Source organism: Ctenocephalides felis, unplaced genomic scaffold (assembly GCF_003426905.1).
Source record: "Ctenocephalides felis isolate EL2017-DRISC unplaced genomic scaffold, ASM342690v1 CF-g0.4_SCAFFOLD_01492, whole genome shotgun sequence".
NCBI classification, from domain to species: Eukaryota; Metazoa; Arthropoda; class Insecta; order Siphonaptera; family Pulicidae; genus Ctenocephalides; species Ctenocephalides felis.
In genome coordinates, this window is record NW_020537646.1 from 29,032,590 (window position 1) to 29,058,439 (window position 25,850).

Genomic DNA, 25,850 nt, shown 5'->3' on the forward strand with positions numbered 1-25,850 from the left:
TTTTGGATTCTAGGGATCAAAATAAGATACAGTGCTAAAGAAACCATACCGCTATAATGAATTCTGATGTCCCGTGCATTGAGTGAAAAATAAGGGTTAAAATTTGAAAAATTCCAATTTGACCCATATAGAGTGCTCCAATAGCGTCCAAATGTATAATAATATTGAGCTCGGAGCAAGCAACCGGTCGACATCGCATATCTCATAAACTATTGAACGATCCAACTTTAAACTTTGGTCACAATCTTGGTAAAGTATATTGACAACGTGTGCCAAGCTTTATCAAAATCGTATAACGCATTCTTGAGAACATGATATCTGTTTAAATGTTAGTATTGAGCTCGGAGCAAGCCACCTATCGACTTTGCATATCTCAGAAAATATTGAACGATTCAACTTTAAACTGTGGTCACAATCTTGATAAAGTATAGTGACAATGTGTGTCACGTTTTATCAAAATCGCATAACGCATTCTTGAGAACATACCATCTGTTTAAATGTTAGTATTGAGCTCGGAGCATGCCACCTATCGACCTCGCATATCTCAGAAACTGTTGAACGATCTAACTTTAAACTTTGGTCACAATCTTGGTAAAGTATAGTGACAACGTGTGCCAAATTTTATCAAAATCGCATGAAGTATTCTTGAGAACATACCATCTGTTTAAATGTTAGTATTGAGCTCGAAGCGAGCCACCCATCGACCTCGCATATCTCAGGATCTATTGAACGATCCAAATTTAAACTTTAAAATTCTATCATTTGCACTCTTATTTATTTAAATTTATGTTATTATTTATCATTATTGCTAGATGTTAATTATTTAGCTGTTGTAACAAACATTGTAATAAAAAAAAATATATATGACAAACCCCCACTGATTTCAAAAGGACGATCCACCGATGCCCGTTGTTTACCACTTGGGACCCCCCCCCCTAAAAAATTATTGAAAATTAAACCCTTATCTTTGGGTCAATGCACGGGACATCAGAAATCATTTTATCATATACATACTACCATTCTTTTGTTAAAAAAATAAATACACTTGTATTAAATACTAAAATATTACACCATGGAAAATCCAAGAAATTATCAAATGGAGCTAGATTTGTATAGTATTTCGCCTATTCGTTGCATTAATTACCTTACATGCGCAAATAATGGACTTATAGACTAATAAAATATAGATCATCATATTGATTTCTGAGTAATTTTTTAAAGAATTGTGGATATCTGTAGAGCATAATAACGTTAAGAGCAAAATATTGAATATATCATTAGACAAGAGCATGCGCCTAAAATATACCAATGTATTTTCTAAAACCGCGGCCGGTTATACAACAATGGGGAAACTTTTTATATTTAAATATTATTTGTTGAAAGCGCATAATATTTAAGTTCATTGAGTTCTTCTTCAAGACTATGATTTGTATCATGATATTACGTGTAGTGAAACAAAATCCATAATTTTTCCAATAGTTGGCTTTAATTAGTGTGTATGCATCTATATCTCACGTTGCGTAAGTGTAATCTAATCAGTATTATTTCCGATCAATATCAATAGAATTTTTTAAAAACAGTTCGAAATTTTTGGCTAAAACGTAGACACATTTTTGTTTAGTTATATGATAAGAATAATGTTACGAACAATTTGAGTGTATTTTCTGAATGAGGAATATTCTATATCAAATAAAAAAAATACTTTTATAAGGAAAAAGAAGTATTCAGCGCTATAAAAGTCATTGTATGGTTGTCACTTTGTATAATCAACCAGATATCGCATACCCACACGCCCTTCCAAGTGAAAGACTTTGCTATGTATTTTTGCATCCAATTAAAATGTATGATCAGCAATAAATTTAGAATGAAGATTTTTTTATCAATCCAAAAAAGATATATTTCAATATATATAATAAATACAACATAATGGTGGAATTGTACATACTCTTGGGTATTATACTTCATTATTACATATTTTAAAGCAGTACATTTAGATGTAAAAATTATAAAACAATGTCTTGTTTTTATGCAATAAAAAAATAATAGGTGTAACCATTTGAAAAAAAAAATCATCAGTTTTTAGCAAAATAAAAATGGTTCTAATTACATCTATAGGTGAATGGATCAGTATATAATTTGGCATGGCGTGCTTGCCATACCAAACTATTTCGCAAGTTTACTGTCTAAGGGCCTGGATGATATTATTTGAGTGATTCTTACATTTCTGATAAAAGTTTTTAGTGAGCTTTTTAATTTAATCTACTGTTTGTACTTCAGTCAGTTCATGTGTGTATTTTTTTGAGTAATGGTGTCTGGTCAATGAGTCCTTTGATTTGTCGAGTACTACTCGTAAGGCTTCATTTTGTGAAGTATGTAGTTTTTGTAAGCTAGTTCTTGTTGTCGCGTTCCATGCTGGAGCGGCGTACAGCAGTATCGGTCTTATTAATGTCAATGAGAAAAATAAAAATAACTAGTGGGGTGGGTGGCATCGTGCCTTAAGGCAAATTGCTGGAACTTCCCGTACCGTAACGAAACGTTCGAGGAATATTGAATGTTTTCAAATAGATTATTATAAATATTGTATTATTGTCTAATATTTATAATAATTATATAAACTGAATTGCAGAGTTGAAATTATTTGTTTAAAGTATATTAGAACTATAGTCAGAATTAAAAATAAAATCTGAATTATTTTCGATATACAAAAAATTAAAAAAAAAAAAAAAAAAAAAAAAAATGGTACAAATTTTTTTTTTCCAAAACTAATTATTTTGTTAAGGCAAGCAGAAAGTTCTTTGAATCAATTGAATCGGACGCTTAGTTCTCTCAAAAACTGCCATTTTTTGTACATTTAGCTCTGTATCTCCGAAATGGCTGGGCCTGCCTTTTCGAAAAACTAATAACCCTTTCTCCCAATCATTACTAATGGAATGTTTTTTAGATCATTCAAATCGGATGCTCCGTTCTCTCAAAAACTCGATTTCTATTTTCTGCACTCTTTGCTCCTTATCTCCGTAACTGCTGGACCTGTCTTTGCCAAAAACTAATCAGCTCTTCTCCTTATTAATAGGAATCGAATGTTTTTTAAACCATTCAAATCGGTTGATCCGTACGCCCGAAAACGTGGACGAAAATTTGTATCCATACATACATACACACACACACACACACACACACACACACACACACACACACACATCCATTTTTTCTGAGGTATGCCAAAATGTTCAGAAACCTTCAAAACGTCGAGAAATGTAAAAATTTTCAATTCCGATTTTCGGCCCATTACAATAACTTACCCTACGGGAAGTTAAAAATGAAACAAATCTTGTCTAACCTATTATAATGCAACAAAATGTTGAGTAGAACAGTTTGAATAAAATAAAAATCTATCTATATAATGCAAAAAACTTTGAATAAGAAAATGAGAATTAAAAAATTTTATCAAAAAAATAGTGAACAGAAGATCTTGAATAAAAATCATAAATTAAGCCCGGTGCACACGACGCCAGTATTCCTTGTAACATGATTTCTGTCGTAACAGGATTTCTGTCGAGCAAGAATTTTACGCCAGATTATTTTATGATTAATAGTAATTTCGTGCAGTTTCAAATAGATTATTATAAATATATACTGTGAATTTCTAATTTCATATATAGTTTTATAGTCTCGAAACTTGCGGCCTATTTTTGAGCATAGTACCCTTAATTGTTGTCAAAACAAATTATTTTAATAGAGAAATAAATCAACTCAATTAATTTCAGTCCGATTTATGTATCGATAATTTCTATTATCCGTTCGCCACTGGCTGGCTAAGGCTAGAGCATATGCCGATAAGCGTTACGGCACACAGGGAAAGCTGTGACACCACCACACCGATATATAAAGGCGGAAACCCATAATGCGGCACTTGTGAATATCATCTTTCGTTCGAATCCGTTATATTTCCTTTCGGCTTTGCCGCTTATATTTCCTATTGGGTTCGTATTGGTTTCTGCTTAGATCGGTGCCGGGCCTAATATTAGCACTTCGCACGGCTTGAAATATATCACTCGTAAAAAAGAAAGAAAAACCTTCAATATCATACAGGCGGGCCATGCATGATATATTTGCACGATTTGTATATATATAAATATGTTAGAATATGCATTTATATACTAACACCAGTACGGTTTAATAATAAATTATGCTCGTATACCATGCGATATATATATATATATATATATATATATATATATATATAGGGTGGTTCTTAGTATGGACATTTTCGAATTTCCTTGCTCCCAAGGCGTCAAATAGTTCCAAATTGATAAAAAAACAATTCTCTAAAAGTTTTAACTCTTAATATTGTCTTTTAGTTAGAGCGCAATTCAATCAAAGATTTGCATAGAAATAGCATGAAAAAAATTTAAAAATATTTGCAGAGCGTCGAGTTTTCAATGAAAAATTGACACAAATTTTCACTCTTAATTCATTTTCATTTTCTTTTTTTTCCATGCTACTTCCATACGAAGTTTGATTGAATTGCGCACTATCTAAAATATAAGGTATAAATTACCTGAAGATAGAATAAAAATGCTGAAATATTTTGAAAACAAAATGTAATTAACTATTTGAAGAATGCGCGGCTAATTAACTGGATCTGGTCACTACAAGGTTACTGATTAACAGAAAATTATCCCTATAAATCGCATAAATTTTCATTCTAAAGGATTCAGAATTTAGGTAGCATAGAATTAGCGCTAAAAATTAACGAAAAATAATCGATTCAGTTCTGTTTTAGATTTCAGCCGCATGAGGAGAACTTCATCAAAGATTTATTTTAAATAGTCAGTAGTATGAAATTTTCCAGATGAATTGCATAAAATTTCGTTTTTCAAGATCTTCCTTTGATACTCCTACAAAAAAATTGAAGCTTAAAATTCAAAAATTAACTAGTGGGGTGTATGGCATCGTGCCTTAAGGCAAATTGCTGGAACTTTCCGTACCGTAATGAAATGTTCGAGGAATACTGAATGTTTTCAAATAGATTATTATTAATATTGTAACATTGTCTAATATTTATAATATTAATAATTTGCATAAAAATGATACATTTTTTTCCAAAATCAATTATTTTGTTAAAACAAGCTGAAAGTTCTTTGAATCATTTAAATTGGACGATTAGTCCTCTCAAAAACTGCCATTTTTTGCACATTTAGCTCTGTATCTTCGAAATGGCTGGGCCTGCCAAACTAATAATCACTTCTCCCAATCATTACTAATTGAATGCTTTTTAGATCATTCAAATCGAATGCTCCGTTCACTCAAAAACTCGATTTCCATTCTCTGCACTCTTTGCTCCGTATCTCCATAACCTGCCTTTGCCAAAAACTAATCAGCACATCTCCCTATCAATAGGAATCGAATGTTTTTTGAACCATTCAAATCGGTTGATCCGTACGCCCGAAAACGTAGACGAAAAATTGTATCCAGACCTACATACACACACAAACACACATATTATTTGAGTTAAAAGTTTGTTTTGCGTGTCATATTATAATAATTATCTAATTTATTTTCCACAACTTTTACTTGATAGGAAAAATCTGAAAATCTCGTTAAGTTCCATTTACTGATAAAATCATCTGAAAATTAATATATCATTCCACAAAAGATAGCAGACTCAAACGATCCCTTGAAGGATATATAGGTTAATAAAACAACACTTCCAAGTATTTTATGCTTCGGCTTTATATTTATATTCATTTATTTATAGGCGTTATATAATATCTTATTATTTTTACATTATTATTATCTTTGCGTATATAGGTAATTTCATTTTATTACATATGTTTATTAGGATATCGTACTAAAGTTAAATATACAGGGCAATCACTTATGGAGTTATGTACACACACATACAGTTATGTTTAGGGTTGTATTATATTACATTTGATAAAATGAAATAGTTTATAGGTGGTAAATTTAAGAAATTATTGAAATTTTTATCAGTAGTTCAGACAATGAAATTATAAGTGTATATGTACAGAGGTATTATTCCTAACAATTATTTGCAATATGCGATTATATTTTTCTAAAAAAACATAACCCGTGTAACAACTTAGGAGCCAATTCTCTAGTAAAATAGACCGTAACATAGCGTTGTTATGACAACGCTATATGACGCTCTTTCTTCATATAAAATGGTAGTAAAAACTATGTATTCGCTGTGCGATCAGGCCTTTTACACATAAAACCTAACTTCACCTAGGTGTTATAAATGCACATCATTCAGATGCAGTTATGATAACATTATTTTTTAAGGTTTGTGCGTTTTCTAGGTTAGACTTTATATCTAAAATGTTTGACTTCACAGCAAATATATAGCATATTGACATTTATTGCTTCTATTTTATATGGAGAAAGGTGCGCAACATAAGGTTGCCATAACGTTTTGTTACGATTTATTTTACCGGAGAATTGATCCCTCAATGATCTTGTCAACCTCAATATATATCATTTGTTCATATGTAATTAAATAGTTGAAATATGAATTTGTATTTCTAAAATCAATCACGTGTCATTGCCTGAACTTTAAAAATTAACATAGCACAAGAATTTTTCAACACTAAAATATTTTCATAATATAAATTTCAGTATTCATACACCTCAGACAAGTACAAGCAACTCTTTAAATATTTTTGATGCACATTTCATTCGTTTACTCTTAGTTCTTTAAGCATGGTACAAATATCTATGTTTGTCTTTTACCCGGAATTAACAATTTGTCATAACATTAAAAGCTACGAGTCGACAAATCTTCAAAGAATATGAAAGATTTATCTCTTTAGCAAATTCACAAAAATATAATTAATTATATTCCCTTGAACAACTATTATCATATATCTAAAGAAACATAGGCAAGTACCTACGTATAACATTAATAATCCTGTTCTTCCTGCATGATGCTGGAAGTATATTTTTAATTATTTTTGTTATATATGTGCACATATATCTTAAATGTCACAACACAGCTTTTCTCATATTAATACAGTATGTACAAAGAAGTTTCTTAAATGTATGATTTATTCAAGTTTGGAATAGTATGGTACTTACATAACTAAATAACTAAATAAAGCTTGGATTTATTAATCAAATAGAAATGTAATGTAATGTAATGTAATCAAATACAGTTATGATTACAGGATCAGTTTCAAAATTGATACTGCAGAATTGAGTTTATATATATATATATATATATATATATATATATATATATACGGCTCTGAAATTAACATTTTTATCTTCATCAAACTGTTGTAGATATAATACTTTTGCAAAATTTTAGTTGCACATTTTGCCAATTCATTTCTTTGAAATAAATATCATAAATATCAGAAGTCCTTATTAAGTAGTAATATTAATAGGATAAAATTCCTAGCTAACTTTCAATAAATCTTGCAAATTATCTTCGCTGTTTGCAAAGAAATAAAAATTAAACTGTGTTAAGAAAAGTAATTAATTTGTTAGACAAATAAAACTTTGAAGCTTGATAGATTGTGGAATAATAAATTGAGTACAAATTAGTTTTCGACTTTATTTATTTTATAGAAAACACAGAATATCAAATCCCGATGATCACAAATAGCAGATTACGAATAATAAAAAAGTAGTAAGTTGTGCAAAATGTAAAATAAGTCATATGTTTATTTAGAAATAAGTTCAGAACCCAAAATATTAAAAGTATAGCTCATTGCTCAAAAATATGAATATTAATTATAATTATAATATTAATTAAAGGAATAATGACTCACACAAATTTTTGGTAAAAGCTCTAAGAATTTGTAACAAAATTCCGCAACTATTATTTTGCAAAATACGTTCCTCTTTGGATAATAATATAGAGTGTAATTTAAAAATTCAGCCAGTTGTAATTTAATTTTAAAAAATTTCCTTATGTTATATACGTTAATAAAAAATTGAATTTTGTTTAGTTTATGTTTAATCGTTTATAATTAAACTAGAAATAGTATAAATTTCACCGTTGTCAAATTCTAAAATATATAAAAGATTTCATTAATACTCAATTTATTTACTGCATTTTCTAGTATTAAATAGGCTCAGTCATTTTTACTTTCCAATGACGAACTTTCTTTAGCTATAAAAATACTAATAATTAACGTATTAATACTGTCAGGGAAGTATTATGAAGGTGATTCTGTACATATTTTTAAATATCACTCGACACAAGTCCATTTATTTATGTACAATTAATTTACTTTTCCTATACAACTTTGAAAGCACTTATCACTGATTTATTATTACACGTATTATAATCTATGTACAAACCCTAGTATAATTTTTACAAATTGTATAATAGAAGCGTTAAAAAAACTTTAATCTTCTAGGCAAAACTGAGAGTAAATTGATTAAATAGAGTTTAAAAAGCGCTTCTAATAATATTATTAAAATTTGTAAAATCAATAATTATGCTAATTGAAGCAATTTCCCAAAGGGAATATCTTACAACTTAGTTCATATCAAGTATACTTATATAGAGTTATATATGTAACAGTTTTTAAAAACTTAGAAGTTAAATTGGCAGTCATCGCATAGTTGGCAGCAAAAATATTAGTAAAATCGACGTGAATATCGTCAGAATAAAATTAAACTTTAAATGAGTCGTAGAACCATTGTGGTAGGGTCTATGTCTTGCAGATGGAGGACCTCTGCTTGGAGACCCGTAATCTCCACTTAAATAATCTATAACAAAACGATTTACATACGATTGTAATTTATTGAAGAAATAATATAAATATACTATTATAATATTGCCAACAAGCAATTAAGCAAAAAGCACAAAATGATATAAAAACGAGCAAGCCATTCAAATAGATAAAACGAATTAAATCGAGATACCATGCAACTTAAATATCAAAAGCAAACTTTTAACTACATTGAGTCATATCTATGGGGCTATCAATTAAATGAAATGATATAAACATATATGAGCCCGTTCTTCTTACATTAATTAATTTTTAGGAATTATTTCATATTAGTTAGTACTATTTAATAATTTTGTTTAAAAACTAAGTTTGTTATAATCTAAATAGCGTTTTGTTTATTGTTAATGTGCTTGTTATATAAATTATTTGTGTGTATCGGTCTCAAATTGAGTCAATATTTAAAACATATAAAACTAAACTAAATAAAATAAGTTACTGAATTTAACATCGCTTTTGATTTAATAGTTGGATGCAATCCCTCATAATAAATTTATTTAAACATTTTGTGTTCTCATTTACAATATTATGCTGCCTATTGTAACAAAATGTAAAGTCAATGATATAAGTAATTTAAATTTTTGAGTCCATGTATAATTAAAATTAAATTTGTAGACAGTCAAAAATAAAGAAGAAAAAACTTTGACGGGTACAATTGTGTAAGGGTAGTAACAGACGTCATAACAACTAAACTATACTGATTATGAGATAAGTTCTAAAGGGAAAAAGATGAAGTATGATTGTTTGAACAAGTTTCTTGTATTGATTACAGTCAATAGTAGTCAGTGGCGTACATTAACCTAATGTGTAGACCGCATTGCGTTAAAACTTGTAAATTAACAAAACTATCGCTGATTAAAAAAAGTGGCACAACCGTACCCAGTCTCCGTTACTAAATAATCCGCACAATGATAAATATACTATACACTAGACTTATAGTCTGTTCATAGGTAAAAGTCCACTTTATTTTTTTCTTTTATATTATATATTATTATCTCTGAAAAAAGTGAACAAAGTTTTCAGATTTTTTTTTATTTTTAGGAATAAGTATTTCAATATCGTAAGTAGAAGATTAAGCAAATAAAAAATGAGTGAAATAGAAATAAATAAAAATATCAACTAATGTTGAATATGCTCATGATGCTCACAATTAGAAATTATCATTTATTCATTCACAATCAAAATATATAAAAGAAATAGATTACGGTATGCATGAAATTATATATATATATATATATATATATATATATATATATATATATATATCTACATATATATATATATATATATATATATATATCTACATATATATATATGTAAATTGTATACGATGTGATGGTAAATCATGCAAAGGCGATTTGTCACCACCCGAGTGTCAAAATCGCGTATATCTTCTTCGATATGCCAATAACTCACGGTCGATATGTCTCACAAATATACAAATACTATGTGGTGCAGGTGTCATCGACACCGTATTGAGTTTTTTTCTAAATAAATTACTAGTAATATTCATTAAAATTATGGGTGGTATAAAATACATGTAAACTATCCCAGACAACAAATTCGAATATTGTTTTCTTTATGTCCCTCTTTTTTTTATTAAAATAGTATTAATAGTAAAATTCAGTAATATTATATCATCATATTATTATAGGTTGCTCATATTTGTGTCCAATATACAAATTTCTGAATTATTTGAGTTTATAGTTATATTGCTAAAGCTGATAAATATAATAGAGTAAATAATATGTATTTTAAAATGATTTTAAAATAAACTGAATGTTTAAAAAATAGATTTGAAAATCAGAAAATTATATCATATCTAATTATATGATTCATAGTTAAAATTGTGTTGTTAAAATTTGTTTACACCTTATCATATCATCAGGTAATTTTTATTTATAATTAGAGCGTTATATTATTTAAGAATTTGCTGCTCATTGCGAAAAACAGTGTTAATGTTCCAACAAGATTTATTATACTGCATATTTAAATATTCATCGTGTTTTCACATATGTTTTAATTCAACTCACATATGCTGTAAAGTCATATGTAAAGAATATTATTTCGCATATAGAAAATTATTTCGAATAATACACTCTATTCAACAGAAATTTAAATATCGTACTAAAATCTAATAAGCAAGCTCGGAAGAAAATTAGTTCATACAAAACATTTTTTTAAAACAAGTTTGACCGTAATTAACATTATATAGAATAGAAAAGTAACTTATAATTTTTGTTAGGGTTATTAGTTTGATTCAAAAAAAATTAGGCATTCGTTAAATTACTTGAAGGAAACCAAAGTTAGGTTATGAATTTTTAAATTCAATTTTATACGATTCTAGATTTGATTAGATGCATCTTCGAACACATACAAATACTTAATTATGTAAGCAAAAAATATTTTTTGAAAACAAACAAACTGTATATATTGAGTAATTAATATAAACGACAAACTTAGTTTTAGCTTTACAATTCATAATATTATAGAGAAGCTAAGGGCTATTTGTGACAGCGGTAACTAATTAAAAGCGTTTTTCAATGGGCTTTAAACCATATTATGATATTTTTGTGTTCTCATAGCTACTCTTCGCAAGCCTACGCAATAAACAGAACTGTGCAGGTCCGTCACTTTTGACAGGTGATATAAAATAGAACTACCATCTCTCATGTATTTAAGAGAAGAGAATTGTTTAGAAACAAATAATTTTTCTTGTAAATTAATAAAGAATAGATTATCGAAGAAATGATTATAGTGACTACTTGCTCCGGCAGATATAACAATAAGCCGCGAAATATCAGGTAAGTTAAGACACTGCACTTTTTCTAAAAACTGATTAATTTTGAAGTAATAAAGAACAGTTGTAAAATTATATTTATTTGATTCGGTACATAAATGGCTACAGCAACTATTCATCTCAATTTTGTAGAATTAGTGAATTACAAGATATATTAATTTAAAAAAAATGTTAAGACAAGCCCTTTTTTGCCTATACAAAATATTGTATGTTTGCGTATATTTGTACAATTTGTATATGTTGTATAGTGTTTATAGAATAAGATCTGTAGTGGTAAAGTCTACACCTACACAACGAGAAATCACTTCGAAAAAGCGAAATAAATAACGAGCCAAAAGTATTCCCAAATTCCCCGACACATCTTGCCCGACGATAAGATTCGAAATCCCGATGGGTTCGCATACACCACTCAGATCTAATAAAAAAACTTGTATTCACAACACTACATGTTTGCAACATGGGCACATCTGAGACTGCATTGTCACAAAAATATTTGGCCATGAACAGAAACATTGGGAGAGGAACGAAATGGTTCCATTTGATGAAGATATAAGTGGATTGGTACTTTGTAAATAGGAACATTTGTTGGTTGGTGAAACCAAAAATATGAGGAAGATAAATAGTTTATAAACAAATTTAGAATTTGTTGAAAATTGTTAGAAATTTGTTACTGCATACGTGGGGCAAATGGGATAGCCAGGGGGCTAACAGGTGCAATGTTTTATTTTTAATTTTAAAGCGATTTTACGAAATAATAGCTAGTATATATAACCTACATATGGCGACCTAAACGGTTATACTATTTTAACTAAAATTATTTTAACTTAAATATATTGCTATCTATATTTTCACGTAAAAATCCATGTCTCTACAGCTGGGCATCAGACTGGCCTAAGAATTCTGAATAGTGAGGGCCTTTACAATAGACAATTGGTCAAATTTACTAACCGTATGTAAAAACTTATGTTTTAATTTAAAAAAAAATTAAGAACAAATGTAATGCAGTAAGAATTCGAAAAGCGTTTCATAAAGGATCCATTTACAAGAGAAAAAGTGAAAAACAACATAAATTGTAACATGTATTCATACTATCTCTGTTTGTAACCCTTAAATTCAATAATGGTACATAGTTCAATATAGGGAAGATTGGGTACGGTTGTGCCAGGGTACGGTAGTGACAATCGCCTGGACAGCTAAACTAAACTGACTTTGAGATAGGATCCAAAGTGAGAAAAATAAAAAATGTTTGTTGTAATAAGTTTCGTTTATTGCTTAGAGTCAGCGCCCTATATCAACATTATCTGCAGGCCGCATTGCTTTTAAAGGGTCGAAAGTAAGTTTTTTGTTCGATTTCTTCTAATAATAACATTACTTTTATACAGTTAGATCACTTTGTTTGTTATTTTGGTGTGAGTTGACATTGGTAGTTAAATACCAGCAACTATGGTTAGTGTCTGGGCCTACTATAGCAAATGCATTTGTCTACAAAGGGCCAATATGGTCCTACGGTCTACAACCATGGGGCGCGGCCAGCGCAAATCAAGCATACCTATTCTACAGAGGTTTCAAAACAAAATTTTGAAAGCAATCGTAAACGCTCCAAAATATGTTCCCAGCTGGTTGATACATCAAGATCTCAGAATTCCAACTATATAAGAAGAAATCATTACTACTCCTGATACAAAGCTCGTCTAAGTCGTTGTTTTCTGTTATTAGTAGTGTACTAACTTTTGCGTTTCTTTCCAATTATGGCTATATAAGTTAACAGAATCGAAACAATACTTTCGCCACATTCAATACATATAAGAATATATACTATTAATAGCTGATAGTATAATATGGGACTCGGCCTGCAGCACCTCAGATTCACACCAGAGCTCCGGTGTTCCAATAATTTACGATCGCCGATTATTGGATTTATCGCACCACGCTTCGCTAAGCTTATTTCTGCGATGTGCTATAACGGAATGCTTCGAAAACTTTGGGCGCATTTCAATATTCTGCGCTATCTACGGCTTTATGTATATTTAAATGGATATTTACAGAAATACTGACTATATAATATATGTACACAATACATGAGATTGCAGGTCGATCTAGTCGCATTTGCACTATGCGCGAAATAAGTATCGAGACCAAGTATATTAAAAATATTTTAACGTGTTTTATGATTTTTTTCTGAATGAAATCGGATATAATTATACACGATAATACGATATTATTAGATTAATATGATTTCAAATAATATTTAGACAAATTTGCAGTTGATCTTAAAGATATTAATTTATCACTCACGTGTACAGAACCTATATAATGAAGCAGAAATTCTTTGATTTTGCTTGGTGTTTATAAAATTACTTAATTATGTTTATTATATTAATTATTATATTGTATTAATTATGTTTCATTATAATATAATGTAAATATATATTACAATAGTGCATGTTTTATTTCAATATTTTGAAATAATGTTGCATATTATATTACTTTTCAATATAGAATATAGCAGATTGTATAATGAGCTGGTCTATGACATTTGCGAAATAACCATTGAATCAAATCAATTTAAAATTGATATGCAACAAAAAGCTGGTTGATATTTTTATCAGAATTGAAACGTGATAATGATGATGTAATATTGTTAAAATATTAGAATATACAAATTTAAATTGTAATAAATTTTTATTCGGTTTACAAAGGGATCAATGAATCTATACAGGGTGTAGGTTTGATATTAAAACGGGTTGAAATGTCTTAAAAAAAATTAGGACAAATGAGCTTTGAAGCGTAATCTAGAGCTTTGGTAAAATTATGACCATTTTTCAGTTATTGTGGTTAATGTTTATTAATTGTTTATTTAAATTTTGAAAAAGTAACCGTTACAATTGTGGTTAAACGATAATACTTGCCAAAACACTTTATTGTATTTTATTCAAAGATAGGCCTCACAAAATCGACAAGTTAAAAAAAATTGAATTCATAGATCAACAAAAAGTATTAATTTGTTAAAACTTGTGATAATGGTATTACTGTTCTCTACTATGGTCCTAGTAATTTTATTCACGTTTGCAGTCCTCAGGTTTAAATGAACAAAATTTATAAAAATTTTACTAAAGCTCTAGGTTGCACTTAAAAGCTCATAATTCCCAAACAACGTGAGATATTTTTTTTATATTTATTCGAAACAGTAAAGGTTAGTACTATCATCCCCTTTTGCCTTCATAGTTTTTTTAGGTTCAAATGCACAAAATTATTAAAAACCACAATAACAAAAAATGATCATAATTTCACTAAAGCTCTAAGTTGCACTTAGAAGCACTTAATTCCTAAACAACGTAAGATATTTTTTTAAATTTTATTTCAAGACTGTGAAGGTTAGTACTATTATCCCTGTTTGCCTTCATAGTTCTTTTTTTAAGTTCAAATGAACAAAATTATTAAAAATTAACCACAATAACAAAAAATGATCATAACGCAACTAAATCCTAGATTGCATTTAAAAGCTCATAATTACCAAACAAGGTAAGATATTGTTTTTTCTATTTTAATTCAGTATAGTTACGATCAGTACTATTACACCCTTTAGACTTTATAGTTTTTTTCTAAGTTCAAATGAATAAAATTAATAAAATTTAACCATAATCACAAAGAAAAAAATCATAATATCACAAAAGCTGTAGGTTGCACTTAAAAGCTCATTATTCCCAAACAACGTGAGATAACTTTTTTTAATTTTATTTCAGGAAAGTTAAGGTCAGTACTAAGGTCTGAGACATCTTGAATATGACTTGAAAATTGTCATAAGAAAATATAATTCATAAAAATTATAATCTTATAAAATTTAATGCAATAAGTATCAGATTAATATTTTTGTTAGATAATGGATGCTAGAAATGTTTTTATTATTGTTAGGTATTTTAATATGTTAATATTATGGAATTATTTTTACATAATTGCCTAGAAATAATAGTCGCAGTATAAACTATTCAAGATTTTTAACTATTTAATGAAGTATCTATGTAACCTATAAAAACTTTACATATTATATGTGTAGTATATACTTACATACTATACTATAAATGTGTAGTTTATACTTTACATACTATAAGTTTTATTTATACTTGGAGAAACTATTGCTCCAAAAATGCACTGAAATTTGCCAATATATTGTTAGTTGGAGATGTGCTTACTCATTGCCTTTTCTTCAAAATTTAACAGTACCCATTGTGCAATATAATGTTAAATTTTGTATTGATGTAGATAAATTAAATGATGTTCCGTTTAATATTTAGTTGTAATAATTAAATAGATGAACATAATAAACATAATGTCCGATTGAGATACATTTTTTATTATTCGTGAATTTTAAAACGTTAACCTATATTTTCTAAAGATATTATGAAATAAACTATTTATAGCCTGTTGCCGTTAATTAAATAGTCAAATAAATAAATATACTAGGATTATGAAATTCTATGACAATCTTTTAGAAACGCTTTATTTCTATCATATAGCCGCACAATTGATACCACCGATGCCATATCAGTTTGTGGTCTTATGTGTTTTACTTTGGCCTCGTAACCACTCGAACCCCAATGCACATATGTTTTATACAATATGTACTTTCGACATATCACATTGTAGTACAGAATAGAAAATGAATAGCTTAAATTGTAGTTATATCGACTGTTTGTTTAATTATTTGTTATATAAACTAAAATTTAAAACGGATGAGTAAAAATAAAATTTTTGGTCTTTATAATTAAGACTGTAGAATTATTATTTAATCAAATCAATCAAATTATATAATATGTTAAATGATTATCATAACGTATCAAATAAGCGATACGACTGAAGAAAATTAATAAAAAAACCTATCACATGCGAACGAGTAAGTTACATTCAGCAAATTTAGAAGTTGCATTCACAAATTAAAAAATAGATTTGAAAAATATTGTTGTTGTCCTTAATTTTTTATGTATTTGGTTTGCATACGCAAAAATCACTAAAAATTCAAATTCACAAAAACCAAAATAGCAACGTAACGTAGACAAATTAAAGATAAATGATATAATATAAACAATATGTTCATTATTATTATTAAATTTTATATCGCGAGCGCTAAATGAGAGTCACATCCAAAAATGACAATTGTATATTTGATTATACAAACTTCAAAGTTTTAAAACACACGTACGTTTTTAATTTATTCGAGGCACAGGTATAATTCTTTATAAACATTAAGCAATAATAGATATTTTTAATTTGTAGATTTATATTTCATTTCCTTTCATTATTATCACCAAATAAAATACGAAAAATAATATTCAACTTGATATTAGCCATAAAAATTTAGTTAAAATATATATATTTAATTCGAATAAACACGTTTAAACTATCTTAAAAACTTCCAACAACCTGTAGTAAATATTTGAATATTATAAATTGACCTACTCTTAGCAATTATTTCTTGCATACTTGGAGTATAAGTTAAAAGGTTATGGAATATTTATGTGTCCTATTTGTTTAATATAATTACGTATTGCGATTACTTTTATCTCCAATATCTTTTCTTACCATGAAAAATTACTCTGTGCACAAATCTAAATGAATGCAGCTCGATTCAGATACTCTTGCAGTTTAATTTATTATTTATGTTATAATTCAAATAAATCCGTTTCTCAGCGTTTCTTCCGTATATTAACTCCGCTGACTCAAGAATGAACTTGACTAGAACAAAAAAATCTAATTCTGCTGTGCAAACATTTTAAATCTGCCGGCAGCAAACGTATTGCATTTTCCGGCTTGCGAAATTCCAAAGGCAAACGTTTAAATCAATATGTTAACTTCTGATAGTTTGATTTTGTATTTATTTAACGTAATTGTTCGATAGTTATGCACTTATTCTAAATAATTTGCTTTTGTTTCTTGATTAAACCTTTATATTCTTCATAATTTTTCTTAATTAGAGACTATTTATTTTGAACCAGTTTAATAGAACTGACTATTGTGCTTAGCGCAAATTTTTATTGATTATTTTATGATTTCATTTTACATATTAGATGTTTCCTCAGGAAGTTTTAAATATCATTCATAGATATGTTTGCACTAGTATTAGATATTATTAGATAATAAGAAAATGAAGTGTGTAAATTGAAAAATAAATAAATTTTGTTGGATGCATATAGAAATTTTTTTATGGCTTTTAATATAATAAGGACATATCCCATATCCCCGAAACGTATAAAAAATTATTAAAAATGGAGGGTTTTTGTTAAAAACAATTCATAAAAAATATACACGTATTAATATATGTATGCAGATGAGATATGTTAATCGCGTGTTAAACCGACGACTACTAAAATAAATATTACATGCGTATTGATTGCATTCTATAAAATATATACTCTAATACACAAATATTTGTAATAGTTTGCAAATATAAACATAATATATTTTCTAACGCAAATTCACATATTTACTTTGACTAATATTTAAATTTAATTTTAATATACAATTAATAATATATATTGATCATGCAGAATAATTTCAATAATGTGCACATGCTATTTCATAAACAAAACAAATGAGCAATTTGATTTACACAAACTATTATTGATTATAAAAAAATAAGCAAACGGTTTTTTTTTAAGCTAATGAAATGATTGCTAAAATATTGGTAGCTATGCACATAAGGTAATAAAATTAATTAATCACTTACCATCTTTCGATATATCTCGCCATTCCTCAACACCATAATCACCACTTTCGATTTGATTCTGATTAGATTCGGATGGACGAGCTCTGAGCCTCGAACGATGTTTGCCAGTCTTGCCTGCAAATAATATAATAAAGATTAATAATTAATTTACATTTAATTATTTATACAAAATTCAATTAAAAAAACTATTAATAATAGAAACAACATTAACCACAAAACACAAGACACTAATAAAATAAATAAAATTCATATATATATAATTATATATATACTTAATATGTATACTTAATAATGACGCAAATTTTTGGAACCAGCTCATTTATTAATAGAATGAATCAGATTAATTTTTTAATGTTCTCTCAAAAATAGCAATAAAGATATAATGAATTAAATGAAAAAAAAAAACTAAGCTGAAATACAAAACTTAATTCCGAGTTCACTCCATGGAGAAAAGTCTAATGTTTATATTATCTTTAAATGGTATTTATTTTATATTAATTAAATTAATTTAATTTATACTCATTATTCAAATTGAATTGAAAGAATATATTCTATATATTACTTCTAATTAATAGAAGCTGCTTGTTTTTTATGTATTTTATCGCTAATTTATGATTAGGTGTAAATATTTTATGGATTTGCCATTATAAAATATGGCTTTCCATAAGTTGGACTTATATTGATTTGATTACCTAATGTATGCAATATATAACAGAATAAATAAAATATCTGAAATATCTAATAAGTATATTAAACCGCAGTTTTTATTTGAAAATATAGTTGAAAAATTTAGGGTGGTTAAATCCATTGGCTCGTAAGGACCAATGAAAAATTAGGATTGATGATTGCTTGCCTTATGAAGGACCAATTGTAAATACTTTGATTATAACTGTATATATTTATTTTATATTAATAACAAGTTATACGTATATTTACAATAATTTTAATACAGTTTTTGATTACGTTCTGACTGATTGATTGATTTGTATAAATTTCTGATAGATGATTTTTTGTTTATATATCAATATAGCCGCATGCTTTGATTGGCGCGAACAATAGTATTGGATATATTTCCAAATGAAAGTAATTAATCGGGGCATTGCTGCAACGACGGTTAGTTGGGTTGCCTTCTAGTAGCGGGCAGAAGTAAATAAAATGTAAAACTTAGTAAGGAGAGTCACTAAATGGAAATCTAATAGCGTTAGAAAAAATAATAAACCTAGTTCTGAGTGCTGTTCAACCAAAAGAATACTAAATTATAAAATACTGTTAAATTATTCCATACTTATTGATTAATACAGCGTTGAATATGAAACCTAAAATAATTATTTATCATAATACCATGCGGAATATTATTATAGAGGTTCAATTAAATTTTAACTATCGTTTCGTTTTTAAACTCTATGTAGAGTCAATAACCGACCGTTATAAAATATCCATTCGATGCAAATGCTATTGATAAAACTGTATTATTTTTGTGTCGCTATTCGAATTGCAGCAACAATGCAGTCGCAAGCAACGTTCGATGTAAAGTGTTCTCTGAACCCAATTTCCATTCAATAAGGTTATATATATATATATATATATATATATATATATATATATCCAAAGTCACGGTCTTATATCGGATATATATTATAATAAATCTAGAGTTATTGCAAATTCGAAACTGCATGTTATCAATACATGCAATATATCGAATATATTAGTTTATGCATGTCGTACGAACATTTGCACGAAAAATACATAAACGTACGTGCTAAAATATATAAATACACATAACTTGGCGGTATGTATTTTCACATAAAAGTTTATATATTTATAGAAAGAGTGATATGCAGTAACAAAAAATGAATAGAACGATATTGTTGAAGCGATACCATGATGACACCATAAGTTAATATCAACCATCCGGCCGTCATATCTTGTGAAGTTTATCTCGGGAATTATTTATAACTGTGACCGTAAAACGTTGGCAACTTTATGGTAACGTCTCGACGTTTATTAATAAGAATGTATCGCGAAATGTCAGGCGAAACGGTGTAATAATATTTTTTTGTTTCATATATAAATAATATATATATATATATATATATATATATTACCTTTGTGAGATTTGTATAATCTTATTTCACGCGGTCTTTTCTCATACGATTTTTATGTGTTACAAGATTTTTTATGATATTAGCACGAGCGTTATATTATAAATTTGCGATTTCATTCGTTTTTTCATTTCTTCATTTTATTAATGCCAATAGGCTTATTCTGATACAGTAATTCAATAAAAAAAATTAGTAATATAATTTATTCTTATACATAAGGTAGGGCGTGGCACAAAGGTCCAATTTGACTTTAAGCAATTATATTGTGAAAACCAAATTAATTGTATCACAACAAGTAACACATATCAGATAGACAATTATTTTGCTAACTTGCTAGTTGGGTAAAATATGACGGTCAGAGACAAACAAGTCTAATGTTTTACCTTTATTTAGAAGGAAGTTCACGAAATAACAGGTAAATTATTCAACCAAAGCAAACTATAAATTGTATGAGTACATTTTTTTACAGAAATAACACTTTATATAACCTTTATCTAGTGTTTCCTCAGAAATATTCATTAGAAAAGTTGGAATAACTATTTACATAATTTATTTCTTGTAATATTAATCATTTTAACTTTATTTACTATTTACTACTTTTTATTGTTTACTCCTTTGCCGAGGTTAAGGTTCAGTAAAGAGGTCCACCATCAATATCTCAAAAACAAGTAAAGTTAGGAATTTTTTATCAACAATATTTAAAAGTAGAGTGCAAAATAAATGAGAAGCCATCACCTTGATTCTATCTACGACGATATGAGGAGATAAACGAAAGTATTTGAAAATCCACAACGAAAGTATTTTCTTTCGTTGTTAGTTTTTTTGGATGTGAGCACTGTTGTTTAGTTTAAGAAACCTTGAAATAATTTTAATCTACATTATTCGATTGTTTAATAAAATGTATTGTTATTTTTAAGTTACATTCCAAAGTTTTTCTTATGTAACCTCTATGAAAGCTTACACGTGTGTGGTAAAAAAGGATTAACTGAAAACAATAAATAAAGTAAATAATTATTTATAAAAAAGCAGTTTTACAAGAAATAATTGAATAATTTATTATTCTTCATTATTCTATATTATTCCTATATATTATTATTATTATCTATTCTTAATTTTTTACAATTTATTCCAAATCTGCTTAAGCACATTTCTGAAAAATACCAGGTCAAGGTTGTATACAGTGTTATCTTCATTAAAAATGTTTGCATGAAATTTATTTTCAGCATTAACTGAATTTTGAAGCATTTATTTCGTAAAATTTATTTGAAATTAAGAATAAAACATTGGGTCTTTTTACTCAGCCTATTGGACAAAAAGAAACAGATGAAAAATTTTGGAAAAATGGTAAAAAAACCTTCTATAATTGAAAGGTAACTAGGAATATTAAACTTTTATTTAACTCTGATATTTTCAGCAATCAGAAATACATAAGGATTCCTATAAGCTAAATTGACAATATTTGAGAGCAATGTCTAAGAAGAACTCCAATGAGATCTTCTTAGTTTAACAATTAAAAAGATAATAATATATTGAAGCTAATCTAAGACTACATCTGAAGGCCATTGACGTTTCAATCTTCTATCGCCAAATGGTTGGGCAATGTCGCCTATTGATGGGTTTGAATGTGATCCCATTTTACGTTTGTATTTTTCCTTAAATTCTTTGAACGTTAATTGCACCGTTTTCATGTTGAGATCACTGTGAATGGTTTATTAAATTAAATATTGTACGTAAAATTTTTGACTATGTTCTCTGCATTATAGCTATATTTGATTTGTAGGCACATCCCCAGAGCTCAATTCCGTAGGTCCAGATTGGTTTAATAATTTATTTATATAGCAGCAATTTTATTAAACATAGCACGACAGTTTGATACATGTTATGTGTTGTTATGTAATTTATTTGGTTTGGACACAATTACTTGAAGTCAAATTTGACCTTTGTGCCACGACCTACCTTATTTAATAATTAAATGCATTACCTTACGAATTTTCAAATAATTTTTTAGAATCATTTTTATATATTCTTAAAAATATATAATTTATCATCATGCTATATAAACTCAATAGTCTAATAAAAATTAGAATCGCTTTATAGCTATAGCAATTTCATATTACACGAGTCTAGTTAGATGTATCATAAAAATACTTCCAATTGCCATCGGCGCCTCATTTTAATTGGCCTTTCATCAATTTATTACTTTACAACAGAAAACGAGTTGATTGTTTAGTTGATTATATGGCTTCGGACTAACCGAACATACAAGTCCACTTGATGTAAGTGAAGAGCTACTATTAAAAGTTGTTATTGGCAATATAACACATATATAACGCCCGGACTATTACGGCACTGACGATACGGCAAAGTCATAAAATATTTTTATCGGCATTTTCAATGGCTCATTTATAACTGTTATAACGTGCGACCAGAGACAATGTTTTATACAATGTCATAATGCTGGTTAGGGATGATAGTGGTCAACAAAGATATGTTTTTAAAGTGAAAGTGACCGAAAATATGTACATTATGCAAAACATCGACTTAATCGACCACAATATAGATAGCATATTGATCTATGAAATAAATAGTGGTGCATGGCATTGTGCATCAAGGCAAATTGCTGGAACTTTCAGTGCCAGAATTAAATATTCGAGCAAAAAATAATTATCAATGAATATAGATCCAAGATTACTAACAATTATTTTGATTTTTTTTTCAAAAAATTAAATATAACTGTAATAACTAGATATGTATTCATTCATATAATATACACTGACGATCTTATCGCTCAAAACACTTTGTAGTTTTTAGCGATAACATATTTATAAGAAGAGATGCCGAACAAATCCATGTGAAAATATATTTCTTACGATTGTAATAATGCATATAAAATATATACGTACATTCTTAAACTTACTTGTATATTTAAAATTATGCATTCAAAGAATAAAACTTTGTATATTTTTGAAAATTTCGCAAAAAAATTATGAAAATTTTGAAATTTGTATGAACCGTATAAGTGAACTTTAAAAATCAAAAATCATGGTACGGAACCAACAAAAAATTGTAACAAAATTAGTCCTTGTGTTTAAAATCGTTATAAAATATCTGATAATTATCAAATCAAATCAATCTGATTAATGAATCAAATTAATTTGATGTGCGTATGACTATTGATCAATTTAATCCCCCAAAAAACCATTAATTTCTACATTTGCTTCTATAACTTCAAAACCGTTGGACCTGTCTTCGCCAAAAACTAATCAACATGCCTTTTAATCAGTAGGAATCGAATAATTTTTGAATCATTTAAATCGGTTGATTCATGCTCCCAAAATCGTGGACGAAAAATTGTATACAAACGTACACACACATGCATCCAAATTTTCTAAGGGATGTCAAAACGTCCAGAAACCTTTGAAACGTAAAGATATTTTATTTTATTTTTTTTTTTTGGTTTATTGTTCGTAAAAAACTATACACACAGTTAATTCAGCTACTTTACAGGTATATGGAAAGTTTCATTTTCCTTTTTGCAATTACTATAACTTTTGCAATTACTATAAATTATTAATATAACAATTAAAAAATCGAGATGTATTCTAATAATGTTCACATTGAAAAAAAAATATTGCAAATATCATCTTAGAATTGAACAAAGTTGAATGGAATTCCCCATGATTCTAATTGCGATAATAAAACATAATTTTAATCAAGTTTAATAAACTCGGTGAATATATAATTTGATCTAATTCTACTATTGACAATTTAAGATGATTAATCTACGAAAATCCTTCCTGAAAAATTTCACAATACTTTATTTGCTCAAACGAGGTTTATCACAATTTTAAACGACTCAATTAAAAAAGAAAGAATTATTATTTTGTTATGGTTAAACATAAAAATTTTGAGTTTTACTTTAAACTCGAAAAGAAAGTGTGACAATTTAGTAATTTTTTATTATTTAAAATCAAAAAAATTAATATTACATAAAATTTGAAAAGGGATAATTTATCAATGACAATTGTAATTTTTATATTGATTATAATTTTAAAATTTCTTGTTACTATCTTTTAAAATATTATTTTAATATTTGACATCTAAATTTGTAGGGTAGGTTAGGTACGCTTGTGCCACTGTTTTTTATCAGCAATAATTTTGTTGATTTACCAGTAAGCTGGAATAAAAGTAAATTAAATGGCAATTTGAACATTTGTCTAAATAAAAATACTGACATGCTGTCCTTACTTACGATGAATTGGTCATAAAAGCAATTGTGTTTGAAATGTTTTTTCTTTTACTTTTCTCTTTTGTATTTTGTATTAGTTGAGTGAGATTTTTTTGTACATGTTAAACCTTTCAGCCGAAAAAGACACACGACATGTCAAAACCATACCACAAAATTTGTATCAACCCAACGCACATTTTTGAAGACAAATCATCGTTATGACTAAGCTAAATTATCTAGCTAAAAATTAATTGTCGGTACTCAACTACAAATGCTCAATTTACAGCAAATTAGCAAACAAAGTATTCTATCTGTATACAAGTAACAGGTATTATTAAAATAAATTATGCAATAAAACTTATTTTTGTATTTTTAAAAGCAATGAGCTTTACAGATCATGATAATGTAAGACTTTTACTGAAAACAATAATTTGAACTTGTTCAAACAAAATACATCTTTTCCCTTGCTACCCTATCTCCCCTATGCTAAAAATATATTAAAAGAGTTAAAATAAAAAAATATCTTAAATTTGTGGTTGCAAATTATGAACTCAATTTTTCACTATGATCATACATCATAACATATTCATAATCAAAGTGCAAGATTCTTAGTTTTTCACATAAGCGCGTTCCAATACTTTTTGATTATAAAATTTCTAACACCAGCATTGATAGATGTAATAAAATTTCAGATTTAGGAGTTCTATTTTATTCTGGTTTGTTTTTCACGGATCATAGAACTGATATTTGTAATAGAGCACATAAATCTTTAGGTTTGATATTGAGAAATTGTAAACAATTTAAATCTACCAATGCACTTCTTTGCATGTACTATTCTATTGTACGTTCAAAATTAAAATATGGTTCGATTATTTGGTATCCTCATCAAATCAACAACTCTGATGCGATAGACAAGGTTCAGCGAAAATTTCTAAAATACCTTTGTTATAAAATATATAAAATTTACCCTGAACGTGGCTATGACCACAACACTTTACTGAAAGAATTTGATATTCCTTCCCTTGCCTCACGTCGATTTATCTGTACAATTATGTTATTATTTAAACTTTGCAATAATTCTGTAGATTGTCCTCTTATTCTCAATCAACTATCCTTTAATGTTTCAAGGCTATCTACGCGTTCACAATTATTTTTCAATTATCCTACTCCTAAATATAATTCTCTCTTAAATTCGCCTATTTAACTTATGTCCTCTTACTTTAACTTAATTAAT

At 27.7% G+C, this 25,850-nt stretch overlaps 1 protein-coding gene across 3 annotated transcripts in view; it reads right to left on the reverse strand.

The window, feature by feature from the left end:
- Positions 1-25,850, reverse strand: part of LOC113370200 (lachesin-like) — a 102,283-nt gene that overhangs the window by 12,979 nt on the left and 63,454 nt on the right. For 2 of the 3 annotated variants that reach the window (XR_003366556.1, XM_026610874.1), the window contains exon 8: positions 18,287-18,400. Coding sequence is in view for 2 of the 3 variants with exons in the window: in XM_026610874.1 (XP_026466659.1) it covers positions 18,287-18,400 (114 nt within the window). In the remaining variant the exon portion in view is untranslated. Of the gene's footprint in view, positions 1-8,530; positions 8,746-18,286; positions 18,401-25,850 lie in introns of those variants that run through there. The other variant, XM_026610875.1, reaches the window with a different exon arrangement.